The sequence below is a fragment of the Aulonocara stuartgranti genome (genome assembly GCF_965226115.1).
Source record: "Aulonocara stuartgranti genome assembly, chromosome: 23".
Taxonomy (NCBI): domain Eukaryota; kingdom Metazoa; phylum Chordata; class Actinopteri; order Cichliformes; family Cichlidae; genus Aulonocara; species Aulonocara stuartgranti.
In genome coordinates, this window is record NC_138958.1 from 38,340,771 (window position 1) to 38,362,536 (window position 21,766).

At 39.8% G+C, this 21,766-nt stretch overlaps 2 protein-coding genes across 3 annotated transcripts in view; one reads left to right on the forward strand and one right to left on the reverse strand.

The window, feature by feature from the left end:
- LOC309701079 (FERM and PDZ domain-containing protein 4-like) overlaps positions 1 to 21,766 on the forward strand; it is a 100,909-nt gene that overhangs the window by 4,982 nt on the left and 74,161 nt on the right. The window contains exon 1 of one of the 2 annotated variants that reach the window (XM_082525070.1): positions 2,176 to 2,278. The exons of the other annotated variant lie outside the window; for it this stretch is intronic. Within the exon in view, the coding sequence (XP_082381196.1) occupies positions 2,229 to 2,278 (50 nt within the window). The 5' untranslated portion in view covers positions 2,176 to 2,228. Of the gene's footprint in view, positions 1 to 2,175; positions 2,279 to 21,766 lie in introns of those variants that run through there. 2 annotated transcript variants of the gene reach the window in all.
- Positions 19,890 to 21,766, reverse strand: part of LOC309701095 (uncharacterized protein) — a gene marked incomplete at its 5' end in the record, with an annotated part of 151,761 nt that continues 149,884 nt past the window's right edge. Inside the window, one exon of the mRNA XM_082525104.1 lies at positions 19,890 to 19,966. The remainder of the gene's footprint in view (positions 19,967 to 21,766) is intronic.

The window sequence follows — 21,766 nt, forward strand, 5'->3', positions numbered from 1 at the left end:
GACTGGTAACACTTCAAAGAGGCTGTTAGATGTCACAAAGTAGAAGACTGTAGTTCCTATTTATCACTTAGGTTATCAAGGTAGTGCTTGTTATAACAGGTTTTGACATATAAAGCCACCAGTTGTTTCTCCTAGAGCCTGTGTCTTGGGCGCTATACACTTTTTGAAAAGCCAGTACTGTTTACCAGTGTGTCAGGATGTCCACAGGTAGCGCCGTGGCAAAGTCCTGGAACAACTTGTGCCTTGATTATCCTCTTTAAATACAAAAACAGTTGGAGACATGATGACCAGGTAGTCATTCCTGTATACTTTTTTGAAGTCTGCCACCTGGGGCTCATGTGAAGTCACTGCATTGTAATATAGTCAATGTCCAATGACAATGATGTTTTCGACTCCAGTTTCCCATTAAATGTGATTTTATCCTGACCACTACATCATTCTACATCAATCTGGTGAGAGAGGACTTATGCACTTCTTATTTGATAGTATTCGGCAAGAATGCTGTATAATGAATACTTTATGTTTAAATAAACTGAAAGCTAAAATTGCATCTACAACATCCAGCTCACTAAGTAACACAAAGTATCTCAGTATCTCAAACATCTCAGAAGTTTGAATGGACTGGTACTTATATAATGCTTTTCAGCTCACAGGACACCTAGTATTTGGTGGCTGTCAACATCATAGACAGCCTAAAACATGGATGTAGTGAACAAAAAAAAGTGCATTAGTTCCTTGAACCTGCATTCCATCTGAAGACCACCAGATGGCGATAGCTCTGGTTGCAAAATGACTTCCTGTCCTATAAAAGTCTATGGGAAAACATATTTTGGTTGTTAGCGCTGAGTTTAAGGGCTCAATTGCTTATTTCTGATCTTACTGAATAAAAAATTAAGTCTATTCTGAAACACTGATTGACCAAGATTTACAAAATAGAGGATTATCTGTCGGATCTGCAGCAGGGGTGTCAAACTCCCTCAGCTGTGGCCAAATACACTTTTAATTTAAGTGGGCCTCCAGTGACACTCCCTTTTCTATTAGTATAAAGAAGTTTAGCAGCACACTTAATCCCTGAGATATGTTAGTATTAGAAATATAAAGTGTAAAATGATGGACTGGCCTGTAATTATAAAACAGAAAGTTTGCCCTGTTAAAAAAACATCAGAGACTCACACTCATGCTGAAGATCAGCCCGTGTTAACTTTACAGGAGATTTTATACACATCTGCCTCAAAGAGAAAAAGAAGAAACAGCACTTGATGGTGCCCCCGAAATAATCTTGTCTCTCACTTTACACGATCAGGTTTTATTATCATCAGGCCCTGCTTCTCCTCTGTAGCGAGTCAGCAAGGACGAGCTTGCTATTATGTTTTGTCCTTATTGTATACATCATTGTTGTGTTAATCGCACACTGTCTGCTGCATGCCCACAGGCACAGCTGACCTCCGTCTGCTCTGACCACAGAGGATTGTATCATGGCCACTGATTCTCACACAAACACATAAATGTAGTGAGGTGCCTACTATATGTCCCACGCATCTTTTCCCAGGAGCAGCAAGGTTTAAGAGATACGCACACATGCACATGTGTAAGTACAGCTGCTGATGTCTGCGCTTAGTGGCAGCTCTGAAGTTGGCACACATCTGTTCATGCATTGATCCAGCGGCTCTGTGCGGATGCTCTGCGAGTGCAAAAGTAGTGTGTGGGTCTGTGTGTGTGTGTCTTTACTGTAAAGCTCACATCTTGTGATCTTACTGTTGAGGTTTTGTGAGGGGGGGTCTCAACATTGTCCGCTGCTATTTCGCATGACACTCATGTGCATGCCATGTGTGTGTGGGTGTCCGTGCATTTGTGTGTGTGTGTGAGAATGGAGTTTATCCCTGGCCCAGATGCCCCGGCTAAATCCATCACCAGCGGTGCTGCACAGCAGCACTAAGCTGGAACATTTGGCACCAAGCTAGGAATGAGGAAAAAAACACAGGAACACACAAAGATATACACATATGCAAACACACATACACACACACAGAAAATTGAGTTTGGGGATTTTTTTCTAAAGAGATTCAGAGGAAGTAGATTTTTTTAGAGGAGGACTTGGACTCAGGGAGCGAGATAGGAGCTCTTTTTTTTCTAAGCCTGTTGGTGGTGGAGGTGGTGGTGGTGGTGGGGCTGGGAGAACCATTCCGCTCACTCCACCCGATCTTTCCTTCATCTGTCCAGCTGACAGGATGGAGCCGTGTGATGATGACGACGAACTGGGAATGTTAGCAGCTTTCCAGTAAGTTCTGGTGCCCCTAGACGCCGCTTGTACCGTACATGCTTTTGTTGTTCTTTGATTTGAAGTAATCCCTTTTCAGCCTCTGGCGTGTTAAAGCTCTTCAGTGAAGGCTTTGTTGATGAAGCTCCGGGGGAGGTTTTCATAGAGATTGTGGCTGGTAGTGAAGCCAGTTATGGGCCTCTGGCTCAGGGCCACTGACTTTTAATGTATACTCCTGCAATTTTTCAAGACCCATTTTCAATCTTTGAGCTTTTGATGGCATCTCATCGCTATGTGCTTTTATCTGAAGCATATGAGCATTAAGTGCACTGCGAATAAAGTTTATATTTGTTTTGCATGCCAAAGTCACCTCTGTGTTGATCCTGCTTATGCAGAGGTGACTATTATCTGTACATCTAATCCAGTGAAATGTTTTAAAGAAGAAACGTCGATCAAAGCAGGGATCAAATTCAGGCTATAGCTGTTATAATTATGAGGCATCAAAAATCTGCCTACACGACTTTAGCTTAAATACAGTATGTGCTTGACATAGATGCATATTGTTTTAAAGTTTGCTTGTGCCATTTTGCATCCCTAGCCAAACAATCTCAAAGTTTATTTTGATTTCTCTTATGAATGAGAGTTTATACATGTTTTTAGCTTTCTTCATCATCTGCTGACTAGCAAGGAGCTGGATGCAATACTGGACCGTCCCACAGCAGGCTTTAGAACAACCATATTGTAATCTCGCTCACTGAATTAACGGCACGTGAATCTTAAGTTACATAAGGCTGAGGTGGCTCCAAGCACCCGAGACCTTGTAATTACTGAACACACTTAGAGATTACATCATGGATTGAAGGGTTTAGCTATATGGTTGCTGGGAAGTGTGCGTGCGTGTGTGCATGTATTTGTGGGTTGTGGTCACTTAAAATGTGGTTTTGCACATAAATTTTGAACACAAGTTATGTAGTTACTGTAGAGAGTAAAAAAAGCTCAGGAGGAGGTTGTTTTAATGTTGTCTATTCAATAGCCTGGTGAAGTTTTTACTTGGACTGATAACAAATTTGCTTCTGATCCTTCCATGAATATGTAATACGATGTGACATTCACCTGCTAGATTTGTACACCTCAAGGTACTTTTGTTGTCAAGGTTCACATTAAAATATTATCTGGTAGGTCAGCTAGTATGAAAAAATTGCTAATTTTGTCAGTTGTAACGCTGAATACTAGGTGCATGGGAATTAATTAGCAATCGAGCAGAGTCAAAATGGTGAAAATAAATAGTATGAACAAGCTTAAGTAACGACTGGTCAAACAAATCTTAATCTATTGGCTAAAGGGTTAAATTAGTTAAAAGTAAGGCTCTGTGGTTAAAAGAAGTCAAATGTACTGGGTAAATCGTTTAACTTATTAGCTAAGGCTAGCAATCAAATGGTTAAAACTGTTAGGCTACAAGGGTAAATTATCTAAAAGCTAAAAAAAAAGAAGGTCAAAATGTAACTAAAAGCTGTAACTTTCTGTAACTAAATAAATTTAGGTCAAAGTAATGCTAAATGGTTACAATTTTTAGCAGCTATTATGAAATGGACAACAATAATGGGTAAATGTTTGAAACTGTTAGTTAAAGTTAAATAGCTAAATAGCTAAACGTGGGGCTAGCATGGTTAAAATCGACCACACTGATAGATTGGCTGAAAATGTAAACATTAAAAGATTAATATTAATAAAAGCTTAACTGAAGTAGATGAAAATTAGGGTTTAATGGCTGATTTAAAAAAACTTAATTATGTTAATAATTTAGAAGTATTATTTTATGAAAAGTAAAGGGTATATAGCTAAAATAGTTCAAATTAGTGTATAAATAGTTGAAATTTTTACTAGCAATGGCTAGTGAAGGTAGTATGAAGCTAGTAAGAAACCGGTGACCTATGGTAGACACAGTTATTGCTATATTAAACCTAATATATGGCAAGTTGTGTTAAATAATATCCAGGTAATTAAAATGAACACATTTGAATATGAGCCAAATCAATTTGAGTGATATTTTTTGATTTCACAACACTGTTATTTATTTATTTATCTTTAAGCTACAACAGCTGTGAGAAAAGCTAAAAGAAGAGAAGATGTGAGTTTGCAGGGTCTGTGTAATTTTTTTTTCCTACATAAAGATAAACCCATGCAGCTGTTGGTCAGCAGTGGACTGTAGGATTGAGGAAGCACCAGATCGCAGCATCATTGTTGAAGGATTACAGCAACAAGGTGATAGGTCATTGGCTTGGAAACATGTGGCCCAGAAAGCAGACAAATGAAATTTGATTCAGACTTGGCTCTGCTGTGTCAGGCAGACAGACATGCATGAACTGATTTTCTTTCAATCTCTCCACCTGCTGTTCGTGGTTTTCTGACCACCGATATTGCAAATATTTGAATGTTGACTCAGCAGCTGCAGAAAGAGTGAGACAAGTAAAGCCAAGGGAGTCTGCTGTGCTTTTTCTCCACTACCCCCTTACTGCAGTATAAAGGGTTTTCCTCGGATGTAGGGCTAGGTTCTACAGGCCCAGTTCCAAACCTAAAATCAGTTAAGGTGCGTGTGAAATTATTGTGGTGCAAAGGGCAGACACCTAAAAGTGATCGCGGCCTGCCAAAAACAGATTATCACCTAGTTTATAGCCATCTACAGCTGCTTTTATCTAGATTAAAAACGCAAATACAGAAACTTTATGTTCATCCATGTGGCAAGCTCTAAAATATAATGCCTTTTTTAAAAATTATTTTTTGAATATAAATTTGGAGGTTAAAAATGTGGTTTCATATGTGCGCTTTCTTAGCATCCCTTTTTGTTTCTCTGCTTTCCAGAACATTCCAGAGGCTCTCTCTTTTCTTGTCTCTTCATCTTCCATGTAATATTTATACTGTTGATTTTTCTGCCCACCCTTTTCTACTCAATACTCTCTTTCTCCCTCTGTATTCACTACCGATCCCTTTCTCTGAAAGTCGCACTTTTTCTTTTCTGCCAAAGTAATAAAAATACATCTGGATGAAAAACGTTGTATTGCAACCACAAAGCAGAGCTATTGCCATAATAAACAGCCACCATGACATCAACGATTTTAAAGCGTCAGGTTGGCACTTTGAGTGCCGCCATATTGGTTTTTTTTTTTCTTTTGTTTGTTTTGTAGCTCGAAATTAGCTTATATGAAATGCAGAGTGGAGTGCTAATTCATTAGCCAGTGTTATCAAGCTTGGCTAGCAAGATACATTCAAACTGTACGGCGCAATGCTAAGTTGCCTAGTAGTAGCAGTAAATGGCCTAATCATTTAATAAAATATCAGAATTATACTGATCAAAAATTAAGCACAAAGGTCTAGGATGTGCTGTATAGAAAAGCAAGCCATAATATTACGCAGATAAGCCCCTTGAAATGCTCCAAATGGAACAGGCAGAGAGTGAACTGACCCAAATTATTGTGTTGGGACAGCTACCAACCAACAATGGTTGAACGTTGATAAGTTATAAAGAACTAAGAGTTATTGTCACAGATTAGTAGGCAGAGGACTCACTCGCAGGACTCTGAAGTTTAGAGAGAAGGTGAGGGTTTATTTGCAATGTGACACCAAGTGAGAATATATACATATATACAGTGGAACAGATAACATGGGGCTCCAGGGAGTAGGGCGGGGTCCGAAGGGAAGGTCCAAGACGGGGGTACACACACGCTCTTCTTCCACTTGATCCGTAACTCAAAAATGTCCACACTAAGAAGCTCACGCTCACTCACACACATCCACAGAAATCCAGACGGCAGGGAAGACGGGCAGGGAGTCTAGAAGGCCTGTACACAGAGGAAAAAAAAAAGTCAGGAGGAAACTCTAGGGGATCAAAGGAACACTTTCATAGGCAACGCTACACTGACACTTGGTAATGTGACGATCCAGCGAGGAAGCAGCCTCTCTTGCCATCTTAAGTAGTCTGCCAGGATCAGTGTGAATGAGCCACAGGTGTGTGTTCAGGGTGGGTTCAGAGGCGGGGAACCAAGGTCCAGTTCCGCCCTGGTGGGAGAGGTTAAGACAAAAAATACACACACCACGACCTCTCCAGATCTTGAGAACCATGACAGTTATTGTGAAGGGTGAAACTTTATATAGAGGCCAAAACGGTATTTTATACCAGGAAATAAATATGCTTTTAAATGGTGTAAAGCTGGGACTCTATGGAGATTGATTCCCTTTTGTCACCTTGTGGTCATTAGTGGAACTGCAGTTTTTTTTGCCTCTTCTGCATTGGCCTAATTTTTCATCACCAGAGGTTGACCATTGCTTATTAGGTTGCAATTATTTTATGTTATACTTCACAAAAGACCACGTCCTTGGTATAATTAATGGTATGTCTTTGCGGCACATTTGCTATTAATATTTCAGCAGAGGTTCTAATATATTAAACCAAGGCTGTAATCGGTGCCTTTGCACCCTGATAGAACTGGGCCTGACACTGTGCATTTGGAAGGGAAATCTTAAACCCGATATAACAGGTAATTAGATAACAGTTTCCCTTTCCTTTGCTGCTGTTAGTTCATATGCAAAAGCAAGAGAGTGCATATTTAGTGGAATACTCCCAAACAAATTACATTTAAGACTGCAGCTTTAACCTGTAATTCTATAAAGGCGCATAACTAGGATATAAGCATTGGAAATGAGAGGCATTGTTCATTTCTTGACTGTGATTATTCATCTGAGGTTGAAAGTGCACCTACGTTTCCTGAAAATCCCTTGGGTGATCTCTTTTTTCCATTTGTTCTGCAATTTCAATCTCATTGGACTTGTACATAACAAGGAAATTAGATCCTGAGGTATTACAAACTTTCTATAATAAGATTTGAATGTGATGAAATTCAGTGGTTTCCTGTCGACACCATAGTTTTTCCATCTGAGTGAAACAAGACGCTTCAGCTGTTTTGCTGAAAGCCAAATCAAATTCTCCCATTCTCAAACACAGGAAGAAAAGTTGCGAGCTGTTCTTCCCCTGGTTTTAAAACATGGCCGCTCGGCCTGCGTCTCCCGCCGCACTGCAGGGTGTTTGTGCTCGAATAGGTTGGGTCAGGCAGGACGGGCCTCGAGGCCAAATCGGTCATAGGCCGATTAGTTTGCTGGCAGGTGCTCAATGTCTAGTCCTCTTCCAACTCTTCTTCCGCCTGTCAGATGGAAAATTCATGTAAATTTCTGTTGGCTGGAAAAAGGAAACGGAGCTATGGTTTTGGAAGGCATCGTGAAACACACAGTCGAAGCCCGGCTTCTATTATTCCAAACCCTCAGCATGTGTGGAATAAAACATACACACAAAAGTGAGTTTCATGTATTGCAGTTCCTGAAATGCACACTGCAGGGCTGCAAATCAGACCACCAGCAGAAACTGGGTGTCAGTTTCTAGCTTTCATCTTATAGGTAATATCTTGGAAAGTACCTGCTGCCAAATGTTGCATCCTAAATTGGCTGAACTTGTGATGGATATTCTAATGTAAGTATGTATTAAGAAGATCATTTAATGTTTAACCATAGTTAATATGCAAATTCTGAGGTTATTTATTGGTCTTGGTTTTGCTCCAGAGAAGCAAAGAAATGCGATATTACTGAGAACAGCATTTGTAATATAAACCTGGATGTGTGGTGTCGGACCAGCCGTGCGCTAACTGGGGATTTGTGCCGTAAATCCGTCATCTGTTTCCAAACAGTGAGATATCATTCCCAAATATCAAATGAGTTAATGTATAAAGCCACAAATCCCTTAATGACTTAATGCAGACATGGCAGCGACTCAACCAGTTAAGGAACATTTATATTCGTCACAGGATTTCTGTCTCTACATGTGGAGGAACAGTTAGAACCCATATGCCACCCACAGTTGCATATGCTTTGAACTGCGCCTGTTAAACGAAGTTTTATCAGATGGATGAGATTTGGATCATCAGGTTTTTTAAATTCCCCTTAATAGCTGTTTATTAGATTACACTCTCTGATGCTTGATGCCCAAATAGTTGGGGGGGAAAAAAACCCCAACTTGTTTTTCTGAAGTGAAGTTGCACTTTAAATTGGATTGCAGGCTGAAGTTTCAATTAGTTTTTATTAGCCTGTCCCTGAACCAGCAGCAACCAGCAGCAATAGCTTTTAAAGCTGATGTAGGCAACATGCGTTTTGCTGCCACTGGACAAAAGATGAATAATAACCTTTTATGATGCTGTAATTCAAGCGGTCTGAAAGGGAACCCAACTCCCACACATGTGTACACACTTAAAAAAACAAAAAAAACCCAACTAATTACTTAAATGATTAAGTAAAGGACTTTCAACTGGGAAAACTGTGTTATAACCCTGCATGAAAGCAAAAGTCAGCATCTACTCATTTTTAGCGCACATAAACTTCCTGGGTAAGTCTATCGGCTCTCTATTTTCTTTTGCTTTTGCATTGTCTGCCTAATAAACATTTAAGGTGTCTGACAGCCATGTCAAAAAGAAAGACCTACACAGAGTCATGTTATCGCCTGCTATGTCTTCACTTAACAGTCACTGCAGTGTGCAGTATTAAAACTAATCACAGCCTGTGATTAAGTAGCCTGTAGAACCACCTTTAGCAGCAACAGCTTAAAGTAACTGTTTTCTGACAGACTCTCACATAGTTGTGGCCGAATCCAGTTCTTCTTTAAAACTGTGCTTCAGTTTCAGTTCTGCTTCAGAGGTCTGTCCTTTGGATCTGGATTTTTTTTTCTTTCTCACCCGTTCTATTGTGGATTTGTTGCTCTGTTTGGGATCATTGCCCTGCTGCATGACCTAATTTTGGCCAAGTTTGGCCACACTACAGCCACTGCATTGGTTGTAGCTTGTGCTGCTGTAATGTCATTGCCACTTCTATTTATGCTCATCATTAAGACGCAAGTAGCCGCTGCAGTATTCTCCCGAACTCTAGGTGTCGCCACTCAGAAAATACCACCACATCAGGACTGTGGAAAATTTCACACTCATGTCTTCACCTAGTTAGGCGGCAACAGCAGAATGCTTAGAGTTACAAAAATTGAGAAATTACACCAGTGTCATTGCACGGCACCATGCGACGTGGTAAATATAAAAGCACCATTAACTGTCAGGCAGAAGGCCTCACATCTCTTTCAACGTAGCACTCTTAATTCTTATTCTCATGTATATATCTCATGTATATCTCATGCACATATCTTCCCACGTAGCACTTTTAATTCTTATCCCTACTTTTATTTTTTTCCATGTCTATTTAAGTGCTATTTATGACACTATGTTTGCACTGAAGCACCGCAGCAATTTCCTAATGTTGTAAACCTGCTCAACATTTGGCAATAAACCCCATTCTGATTCTGATTCTGATTCTGATTCTGATTTGACTCTAGAATACAAAGCATGGTATACAGAGGAGTTCATAGTTGACCGAACGAGTGCACGGCACCCTGGTGTGTGGCTGCAAAACAAGCCCAAATCATTACCCCTCCACCACCGTGCTTCACAGTTAGCAAGAGGTGTTTGGTTTTTCTCAAAAAAGGTGGTTTGCATTATAGCCAGACATCTGAACTTTGGTCTCTTCTGTGCAAAAGCGATTGTTCCAGAAGTCCTGTAGTTTGTTCAGATGCAACTTTGCAAACCTGAGATGTTTTTCTGCCAAAACTGCATATTTCTGTGGGTTAGAGACTGCTATTTATTTTTAAACAGCATGAAGACTAGTGAGCGAGTAGTCTCTGAAAGAGAATTTTTAATTTCTTGGCTACGATGATGTTTAATTAATCTTTATTTTTAGTTCCGTCATGTGTGCTGTCACAACGTAGCTCTCCACGTTAACACTCCTAATTTGTTTGAACATGGAAAATTGCTTTAAAAATTGCTGTATTTTTCTTTTTGCAATGTGCCCTCTCGACTTCTGTTCCAGGAAAAGCTGTTATTTATTATGTCCTCTTCTGCCCAAAACTTTACAGTGACACTTTTTTTTTCCCATCTCTTCACTGGGAGCATTGCCCAGTTATGTTTAGCAATACTGGGATTATTGCCCATGTCAAAAAAAGAAAGAAAACACACATAAAAAACCCCTTGAGTCCTTTTCTCATCATCAATTATTGGTCCTTGGCCTGGAAAGCACACTTTTAGTCCCTACATTCACCAAGCAGTAGTTCTTAACTAATAAATGAGTCGTCCCCAGTTGAAAATGACTGAAATCAATGATTTAGTTTCCTTTTAACTGAACTGCTTTGCTTTGTTTTGTGTTGTCATGGGCTTTTATTTCCTGTCACAATTTTCTATGGTGTTACTATATATAGCTGATTAAAAAATATAGTGTTCTAATGATCTCCCTAAAAATACAAGCCTGTATACAGTGTGTGTGTGTGTGTGTGTGTGTGTGTGTGTGTGTGTGTGTGTGTGTGTGTGTGTGAGAGACTGTGTTTGGCTTTCAGACAATTAGCTTTGTTGGCTGCCTCAAAACCCAGTACATCGCTCGTCAGCATTCATACTCAGTCAGTGTGTGTGTAATTAAATGTCAGGGTAGGCTTGGAGAATAGCTAATAGCATTTAATCAATTTTTTCAGTCTACTTAACTATGGGTGTCCATTTATGTGCGTGCACACCAGGCATTATGGGAATATGTGCATGGTATCGATGTACCCTCCAGAGGAAGATGTTTTTTTTTTCTATGGGCTTTGCAGCCGATGCAGGCCTATGTGGAAGCGACCCCTTCTAAAAGCTCAGGCGCAGTCGGCAGCTTGCTAATATGCTGAGAGGTGACAAATGGCTTCTGCTGTTCCCAGTTTTCCTTATCTCCTAAATGTCTATGACAAGCCCAATTATCGAAGAGGGATGTTTAGTAAGCTGACAGCAGGAGTTGTGGGGAAAGAGGGGGAAGATGGAGAGGTAGAAGGAAGAAAGCATACTTGAGCCAAATGTTTTATTTGTCTAAGCCCACATGGAGCAATCAGTGCTCCCTATGTAATGCGCCAGAAAGGTTCTATTGGCTTCCAGGTACGTAAGATGTGCCAGGTGGATGAAAAACTCTGCCTCTTTGGGAAAATGTTGGGCTCAAACTTTAATATACAGCACAGAGTCCTCACATGCCTAAGAAATAAATCTACAGCAGGTGTTAATGGTAGGTATGTTTCTTTCTGTAGATGTTCTATTTTTAATGTCATTAATAGTTTGTCAGTTTATCTTTAGTTTAAATTGTCCATCTTTGTTGGGAAGTACTGGCACTTAAGGCTGACAAGCTCATTAATCATGTCGTCTGGTTTAAACACTTCATCCAGTTTAGAAAACTTCGTCAGCTAATCTGCTGATTTAGCCTTTGGATCAACAGTCAGTAATGCACATAGTGAAAGCGCCCAATGAGATTTCATCCAATGTCATCCTTATTTTGCAATCAATTTCTTGTTCTTTGATTACTTTGCATGTTTATATTAATATATTTTCAGATATAAATTAATTGGCAAGTCATTGCAAACAAGGTGTGAGGAAAGGCTTAATTCTCATCGCAGGTCCCAGATAAGTAAAGATACAATTGCAGTACTAGAGCATGACCAATATATCAGCTGATAGCTGAAATTTGCTGATGTATTGTTGCACGCACTTATAATGACTGATACTTGAAAAATTAAAAGAGGAAACAGGAGAAACACCCTTTTTTCTGTTGATGTTGCATAGTTTGTCCACCAGAGGGTGCTCTGCAAACTTCACTGTCGGTAATTCACGTGTTTGGAACGTTATGAGCGCAACAACCAGATAATCCGAGCAGAGTCAGGTAGAGCGTACACCGGTAAATTAGATCTACATCATAAATTACGCCCTAACCAGAAACCCTGATCCTTACGCTGTAACCTTCCAAGTCATTCAGTCATATCAGGCTGCATCGACCTTTATGTAATGCCATTTCATGTCAGGTTACGTGGAAGGTTACTGCATAAGGTTAACAGGGGTTCCTGGTTTGGTTGTAATTTACGATATGGATTTCTCATTGAAGTAGAAATGGAGCATCAGCCATGACTTGTTATGGCAAAAAGCAAGATTATTTTTAAACAGTATATAGTATCATATAATACTGCAACATCAGCTGATGCTGATCAGGTGATCTCATTGGTACTGAGATCCCCCGATCGACCAGGCATGTGCCTGAAATAATGCTATGCTTGATTATTTTATCATTTATCATTCATTCTACACCATAATAAATGTGTCATTTTTTTTAAACTGGATAAAACCAGATGTTTCTGGTACCAGATGTAATTTGTGACTTTAATGATTTACAAACCAAACTGTTTATTGATTACCCAAGAAAATAATTGACAGATTAATCTGTAAAGAACCAATAGCAGCAACTGGCACTTACTTCATATAAATGTAGATCAAACTGCTGACTCGAACCCGTTGGCGCTCTCCTGCTGGAAACTAAGGCTGGCCTATCTAGCAAGATCTAATGAAACTTCCAACTCCACAAGGACTGAATCCACATACTGTAGCTGAAACAAATTTATTTTTGATGTTCTTTGCATAAAATACCGGCTTTGCTTGTTGACCCTCTTTCATGCCTTGTCACTAAATCTCTAAATAAACGTCCCCACTGGATCTTGACCTGCATTACATTATGTATATTAAAAGTATAAGCCTTTTTTTCTCTCCTCATCTTTTCTTCTCTCTCATCACCTTCACTTATAATCCTTTCTCCCGTTTGCCCCCACTTGACCCTTTCCTTTCCTGTTTGCTCGTCTCCTTCTCATTCAATCCATCTTCAACTCTAGCATCACACCTTTGTCTTACAACCTTTCTCCCAGTATCCATCATTTATCCTCCTGACCTTTCTCTCTCGCTGCCTGTCACACACTCCCTGGTTCCCACTTTGTTTTATAATGTTAGTCCATTTCTCCTCCCTCGAACTGTCCCTTCCCTCTCTTTCGGGTTGTCTGCGCTATCAGATTAGGCCTGTGTCATAAGAAAAAGAGAGAAACAGTGAGATTGCCGGCTGGATTAAAGGGGTACGGGAATGAAATTCTATGATCTCATTGTTTAGACGAGTCCCATAAAGTTGGTGTATGTGTGTGCATGCAAAGCGTGGAGTCTGCTTTATCCCTTGTAATGACAGGGAGCTGGCCAGGAACGCCTGGCTCTGCAGTGTTGAATGCTGGGAAATCTTGCCTGTGTTTAGTAGGTCAAAAGAAAAACAGTTTAACAAATGATGATTTGACTTTTTTGTAGTATTATTGTATTCATCTATCACTATGATGTCGTGTAGCTGTCACAGCATGTTAAGGCACTGTGTGTTCCTGTGTATTACGCTATACATTCAAACAAAATAGTTAAAGTGAAGAACGTTACAATGTTAGGACTGAATGGCTCACGCCGCGCTGTGACCTTATAAACCACCGCATGACATGACAATCTATTTGAAAGAAAACAATGCTTATAAAAGTGAAGCACACACATGGATTACAGTTCTCTGCCGCTGCAACAGATTTCGATCTATTGGATTGCAGAGAGACCACATATGAAATCAGTTTAGATCCCAAAGAGCGAAAAAGTGATGAAAAAGGTTTTATTTTTTTTAAGGCTCATACTATCAGGTTATTCAGATTAGTTAGCACTGGTGCACTTTTACTGAAAAAAGAATTCAATGCATCAGATACAGAGAGGTAACACTGAAATATAAAAAAGTATTTATATATATTTAAAAAACACAGAATTAATGCAAGAACTACAGTTAAATGTAGCAAGCAGCAGTCATAACCTGTATCTAAATTATGGACGGAACCTCTGTGACCCATTGGTTTGAAACTTTTTTGCTTTGAAAATGTATTTTGGCCATTGCTTATGCAGTAGACATACAATATAAGTCATCATCGTGATACATACAGAGAAAAACCCAACCATCATGTGACCCCTATGAGCAAACACTTTGGCAACATTGGGAAGGAAAAATTCACTTTTAACAGGGAGAAACCTCCGGCAGAACCAGGCTCAGGGAGGGGCAGCTATCTCCATAAAAGACCACTCCTATCCACCAGGAGTGGTGAAGTAATTTTCTGAAGAGGAGAACGGAAACAATGCAGTGCAACCAGAAAGTATTACCATCAAAATGCAACTGAAGAAGCAAAACAGGTAGTAGATAATCATCTTTTCAGCAGATATGATAGGCTCTGTGTGGATTTGTCAGTGTTCTGCAGAACAGAAAACAGTAAGGTGACAGTGATTAATGGACGAACACTGCCGCTCAGACTCAAGGAAGCGTCAAAGTCGTCAAGGTCCAGAGTGTGCTTGAAGATGCGACATAACTTTCATTATCTATCATCACTGGATTTACAGCATGATGGATATGCTTCGGCACAAAGCATTTCGTCTCTGTGACTTTTTTGTTCCTGAAGCAACTTCTAGTGAAAATCTCATCACGCTGTACTGTTATAAAGCTTATTTTGTTTGATGTGATGTGCTCTGCTATTTTACAGGAGACAAAAGATATATCTAGATATAAATGCGCACAAACAGACACGGGTTAATGATTAACTGAAGGTGTGCTGAACGCCGGCGTGGCGTTAATAATGCAGCACACACATTTTGCCTTTTCCAGTTTTCGCTCACACACTCACTCACAGTGGAATGGTGACCTTGGGCTATATTGTTATTCATTGGTTGACAGAGGTGGGCAGACTGTCTTTCCTTCTCTTATCTCTATGGGACACAAACCAGCAGTGGGATGCCAGTGGCTTTGCTATCTGTCCTCACTGTAGTAAGCATCGCTGTTTTAAATCAGCCGAGATTACACGTTTGCCTTGAGCGAAAAGTCCCGCCATCCTGTCTGTCAGGTGTCACATTAAAATACATTTTTGAACTCTTTTTAATTAATTTTCTTTTCTGTTCAGACTGCGAGGGAAACACAAAATATTTGACATACATACAAAAACTCCATGGATTATTGTCTGCTGCTTTTCAAAACTATTGTTTGCAGAGTTACAAACGGATATCAGAGCCGATAATCATGTTGGGACCAGAGGTGGGACAAAGTCAGGGCCCATTCAAAAAGCATCTGTTCAGTAGTTTGATAGTCTTGTTAAATGCTAAGAAGTCTATGTCACTAAAAGACTTTACACTGCAAAACTTTAAGTTCATGTAAGGAAATTTGTGACCAAAATGACAACTTTTGCAATGTCATATATTTGTCTTTGTGAAGAAAAGAGGACCATGAGTGACATTATCTCCATGTAGTATTTTCATGCCGTCACTGGAAGCAACACAAGGCTTCAGTGCATGAACGATTAACTTATTCAACAGTAATAATCCTGTAATAGACAGTAATAACTAGTTATATTTGATTGCTCATTATCCAAATGTTTCGAAGCATCACTGAGGATTTTTTTTGGCTCACTTTAAGCCCCGGTCATACCAAATATTGACTTTGGAGTTTGTTAGAATTGTATCGAGTCTGTTTCTGCTCTATATACTAAATCCATATGTTTCAAAGACTTGCACACAGTATGTTTCTCAAAAAAAAAAAAAAAACATTACATGTACACATATTTTACCCTCCATTGTTTTCGTGATCCTAAGAGCTTTTCTGTCTGCAATATTAAATACACCCTTGTTCATGTGAACATGATTTGCTGTTATCAAAACAGGTCGAGAGAAGTGTTGCATCGGTATACTGAAGATGTGTTAGAAGCCTTTTTGATTATTTTTTTTTTTTAATATTATTTTTTGTCACTTTGCCTTTATTGGATAGTGAAGATAGGAAAGCAGAGAGAGAGAGTGGGGAAGACGTGCAGCAAAGGGCTGCGGGTCGGACTCGAATCCAGGCCGCTGATTTCTGGCCATGCGGCATGTGGTTGCCTGCTCGCCCACTGAGCTAAACTGGCACCCTTGAGTTACTTTTTTTTAATGCTTAATAATCAGACTTATAACACTGATTACTGTACAAGATGTCAAGATACAATAACTGGTTTACAAGACAGGCAGAAAGAAAACACTGAGTTTTCTTTTGTTTTGTTTCTTGAGGTAAGAAAGCTTACTTTTCATATAGCACTTATCAAAGTTTGCACTCAGAGTCCCTCTGAGATGGAACAGCTTTGAAAGTTGTATGGCTCTGCAAGCCACTGGAGGTGGAATCAGTGAAGTGCGGAAGCAAATTACAAGTTTGGATGTAAAACGTCTTGCATGACCCTCAAAGAACCCCACTCAAAAAGTTAAGAATGCAGACTTATTTAATAAACCGTTTTTTCCTTTTAGGATGATGCACAAAATCAGAATCATTTTGGCTCTAAATTAAGTTTGCTGAATAAATTGAATTTCCCTGTATTCTAAACCTTTTCAAACTTCATGAGGGTTACCTTTGTAAGATTTTCTTTTTTTATGGCAGGCAGTGCCACACTTTTTTATTAATAGAAGTTAGTGAAAAAAACAACATCTCCTCAGAACAAGTCAAAATGATAAAATAGAAATTTGAAGACCTTGGCAAAGTTGTATCACTTTCCCAAACTTCCTTAGTCATTCCTTCTCTCTCAGTCCTTGAACCTCTTGGCTCCTTTCCATTCTCTTGAATCCCTTCATCTTTTATAATCCTGTCAATTTAAAGTTAGGCAGCTCCCTCATCAATTACTTCAACCAATCTTTTAAGCCTAAAGGTACCACTTGTCTTGCTTATCCACTCAAGAACCAATTGTTTGTCACAAGCTTCTGCAAGTTTCAATCCAATTAGCTTTTCTTGTAAAGTATGTTTTTTTTCCAACTTCTAAAACTGACAAGAACACCCAACCAGCACCTCATACAACAACATCTGAACTCCATTATCTGCAATGCCTTGTCTTCATTGGATGGCAGAAACTTTGTCTACTGCTATAGAAGTCCTAAGAGACTTATCATTATATTGCAAGATAACAACAGGTTCTGGTATCTGTCATGCTGTTAAAAGCAAAGAAGCCCTATTAAGAACATGTGCCCTGCTCTAGTGGTTGTTCTTTTGTCTCATTGGGGCAAATCACACATCACCACTTTCATCACCGTTAGAAAGACAGCAACCCACTTGGGTTGCTTATTCACAAGAAAAAGTCCCATTATTTCAAAACTAGTATGATTGATTTCTGAAATTGTTATCTGAAAGTACCTAGAGATACACAACACCAAATACCTCTCAAAATAGCTTCTAGTTTTTAATAAAATGCAGCCAGGAAATTGAATCTACCAACAGATAAAGAGGGTTTTCATTTGTGTCGTTCCTGGCCCAAGATGGGTTTGTGCCTAAACCAGTATGAAATTATGAAAGGGTAACGAAAACCGTTTGTATCTTGCCACCCATAAAAGTATGTTTGATGTGTATGCATGCATGTGCTTCAGTGTGTGCCTAAGGGACAGAGAAGGCTATCAAAGAGTCTTTGCATCAAAGCTGCTTGATGAAAAAAGCCTGCTTTATGTCTTTGGTGCTTCACACTCCGAGCAAGAGAGGCGACATGTGATGCCTTTAATTCACAGACACACCAGTGAACAGCACATTGATAAAGGGTAGAAGTTCATTTTAACATAAAAATGTATGTGTTTGCATTGTGCAAGAATGTTGGCATTGTTATAAAAGCCTTGTGGAAGTTGAAGTTGAATGAATATTTGCCTTCCAAAAGATGCCATCAAGTGTATCGTTATCCGTGTCCTTTCTGTGTCAGCTATAGAGACTCCCATTGATATTTGATATGATAAGTATTTACAAATATCCCAGGAGAAATTTTGGTGAGCTGCTGACTTTTCTTTCATCGCTCTGGATAGATTTCTATTAACAGTTATATAAATGTAAAGATACCACAGCCCACCTGAGAATACAGTGGTGTTTAAAACTGTTTGCCCCCTTCCTGATTTCCTGTTTTTGTGTCAAATGTTTCAGATCATCAAACAAAGTCAAATATTAGACAAAGATAACACAAGAAAACACAAAATGCAGTTTCTGAATGAAGGTGTTTATGATTTAGAGGGGAAAAAGCAAACCGACAGGGCCCTGTGTACACTGCCCATCCCGTTATAACATAAATTAACTGTAAGGTATCACGTGTTTGGAAAGCTGAGTTCAATTTCTCTAGCCTCACCCAGGCCTGAGTACTGCCACACCTGTTCTCAATTAACCCTTTAAAACCGGTCAGAGCGGGCATGCTCCGTTTTGCGTAACTATTTTTAAATATCTGTAGAACTGGAACCACGTAAGGTAGTGCAATATTTCTTTTTGCATATGAAACTGGAGGAGTTGTACTTACATGTTACGCCATTAGCTTGTCCTAGGTCACAGTTTCCTTCCACATAAAGCTTTGCAAAAATTGCATAAAAAGCGCTTGCAGCAAAATAACCATTATATTCCATAAACACGCTTTGCCGATCCGATCAGCTGTTCGCAACACTTCCTACATTGGAATAGATACGATAGTTCAGCGCGAACTATCGTATGTCCACCATTACCTGGCCGAAACCGGAAGTGATGTCATTTTCGTGGAAAATGTAGGGTTTTTTTTTTTTTACCTTCAGGGCCTTAAAAGCCTATACGGGTGTTTTAAAAAGTCATATTTGGCTTTATTCTTTTCTGAATAGTTTCTGGGATGCTTAGAACTCAAATTACACTGCTGGAAATAGTTTATTTTGATGCACGTGCTGTTTTCTTTGCAAATTTGCATTATAATATTTATTTTTATTTTTCCTGCAGTATATAAAAATTGGTGTATCTCAAAAATAAAACTATGAAGACACAAAATAGATTTCCTGTGATTGGAAACTATTTTGTGCAACTTTTTTGTATTTACAGTTTTGAGCAATCAACCTCTTCAATTTCTCTAACTAGAAATATATGTAAAAAAAACCAAAATGATTTTCAATTTTTTTGTAGTTTAATGCACTTTTTTGCAATTTATGTAGTTTGTTTGGACTTAATGCATACATATTATTAAAATTTGGGCTATAATGGTTGTATTGATGTATAGAAACTTGAAATGCTCCCAAAAATGGCACCACAACATGTAAGAATATAAAGATAAGCTCTGGCGGACTTGGTTCTATGGTAGGTCTTAAAGGGTTAAGAAATCACTTAAATACGACCAGCCTGAAGGTGGAGTAGAGTAGCCCCAGCGAACCACAGTGAGAGCCGTTATCCACAAATGAGGAAAACATGGAAAAGTGGTGAACCTTCCCTGGAGTGACAGGCCAACCAAAATCCTCCAAGAGGGCATCGATGACTCATCCAGTAGGTCACAAAAGACCCCCAGAAAAACAGAACTGCTGGTCTCACTTGCATCAAGGTCAGTGTTCATGACTCCACCATATGAAACAGACTGAGCAAAAATGGCATCCATGGCAAAATTCCAAGGCAAGACCACTACTGAGCAAAAGGAACATGAAGGCTTGCCTCAGTTTTTCCAGAAAATATCTTGATAATCTCTAAGACTTTTGAGAAAATACTTTTTTAGATTTTTTGAGTCCCATTACATCACACGTACAGTGGGGCAAAAAAGTATTTAGTCAGCCACCGATTGTGCAAGTTCCCCCACCTAAAATGATGACAGAGGTCAGTAATTTGCACCAGAGGTACACTTCAACTGTGAGAGACAGAATGTGAAAAAAAAATCCATGAATCCACATGGTAGGATTTGTAAAGAATTTATTCGTAAATCAGGGTGGAAAATAAGTATTTGGTCAGTAACAAAAATACAACTCAATACTTTGTAACATAACCTTTGTTGGCAATAACAGAGGTCAAACGTTTACTATAGGTCTTTACCAGGTTTGCACACACAGTAGCTGGTATTTTGGCCCATTCCTCCATGCAGATCTTCTCGAGAGCAGTGATGTTTTGGGGCTGTCGCCGAGCAACAAGGACTTTCAACTCCCGCCACAGATTTTCTATGGGGTTGAGGTCTGGAGACTGGCTAGGCCACTCCAGGACTTTCAAATGCTTCTTACGGAGCCACTCCTTTGTTGCCCGGGCGGTGTGTTTTGGATCATTGTCATGTTGGAAGACCCAGCCTCGTTTCATCTTCAAAGTTCTCACTGATGGAAGGAGGTTTTGGCTCAAAATCTCACGATACATGGCCCCATTCATTCTGTCCTTAACACGGATCAGTCGTCCTGTCCCCTTGGCAGAAAAACAGCCCCATAGCATGATGTTTCCACCCCCATGCTTCACAGTAGGTATGGTGTTCTTGGGATGCAACTCAGTATTCGTCTTCCTCCAAACACGACGAGTTGAGTTTATACCAAAAAGTTCTACTTTGGTTTCATCTGACCACATGACATTCTCCCAATCCTCTGCTGTATCATCCATGTGCTCTCTGGCAAACTTCAGACGGGCCTGGACATGCACTGGCTTCAGCAGCGGAACACGTCTGGCACTGCGGGATTTGATTCCCTGCCGTTGTAGTGTGTTACTGATGGTGACCTTTGTTACTTTGGTCCCAGCTCTCTGCAGGTCATTCACCAGGTCCCCCCGTGTGGTTCTGGGATCTTTGCTCACCGTTCTCATGATCATTTTGACCCCACGGGATGAGATCTTGCGTGGAGCCCCAGATCGAGGGAGATTATCAGTGGTCTTGTATGTCTTCCATTTTCTGATGATTGCTCCCACAGTTGATTTTTTCACACCAAGCTGCTTGCCTATTGTAGATTCACTCTTCCCAGTCTGGTGCAGGTCTACAATACTTTTCCTGGTGTCCTTCGAAAGCTCTTTGGTCTTGGCCATGGCGGCGTTTGGAGTGTGACTGTTTGAGGCTGTGGACAGGTGTCTTTTATACAGATGATGAGTTCAAACAGGTGCCATTCATACAGGTAACGAGTGGGGGACAGAAAAGCTTCTTACAGAAGACGTTACAGGTCTGTGAGAGCCAGAGATTTTCCTTGTTTGAGGTGACCAAATACTTATTTTTCACCCTAATTTACGAATAAATTCTTTACAAATCCTACCATGTGAATTCATGGATTTTTTTTTCACATTCTGTCTCTCACAGTTGAAGTGTACCTCTGGTGCAAATTACTGACCTCTGTCATCATTTTAAGTGGGGGAACTTGCACAATCGGTGGCTGACTAAATACTTTTTTGCCCCACTGTAAAAGTAACAGAGCATTTCAGAGAAGGAACATCATACTAACAGTAAAATATGGTGATGATCGAGTGATGGTCTGAAGGAGAATGTCCAGCCATCAGTTCATGACCTCAAAAGAAAAAACTCCCTTTTAACAGTACCAGGCTCAGGAAGGGGCGGGGCCATCTGCTGCGACCGGTTGGGGCGAGAGAAGGAAGACAGGATAAAGACATGCTGTGGAAGAGAGACAGAGGTTAATAACAGATATGATTCAATGCAGAGAGGTCTATTAACACATACTGAGTGAGAAAGGTGACTGGAAAGGAAAAACTCAATGCATCATGGGAATCCCCCGGCAGCCTACGTCTATTGCAGCATAACTAAGGGAGGATTCAGGGTCACCTGGTCCAGCCCTAACTATATGCTTTAGCAAAAAGGAAAGT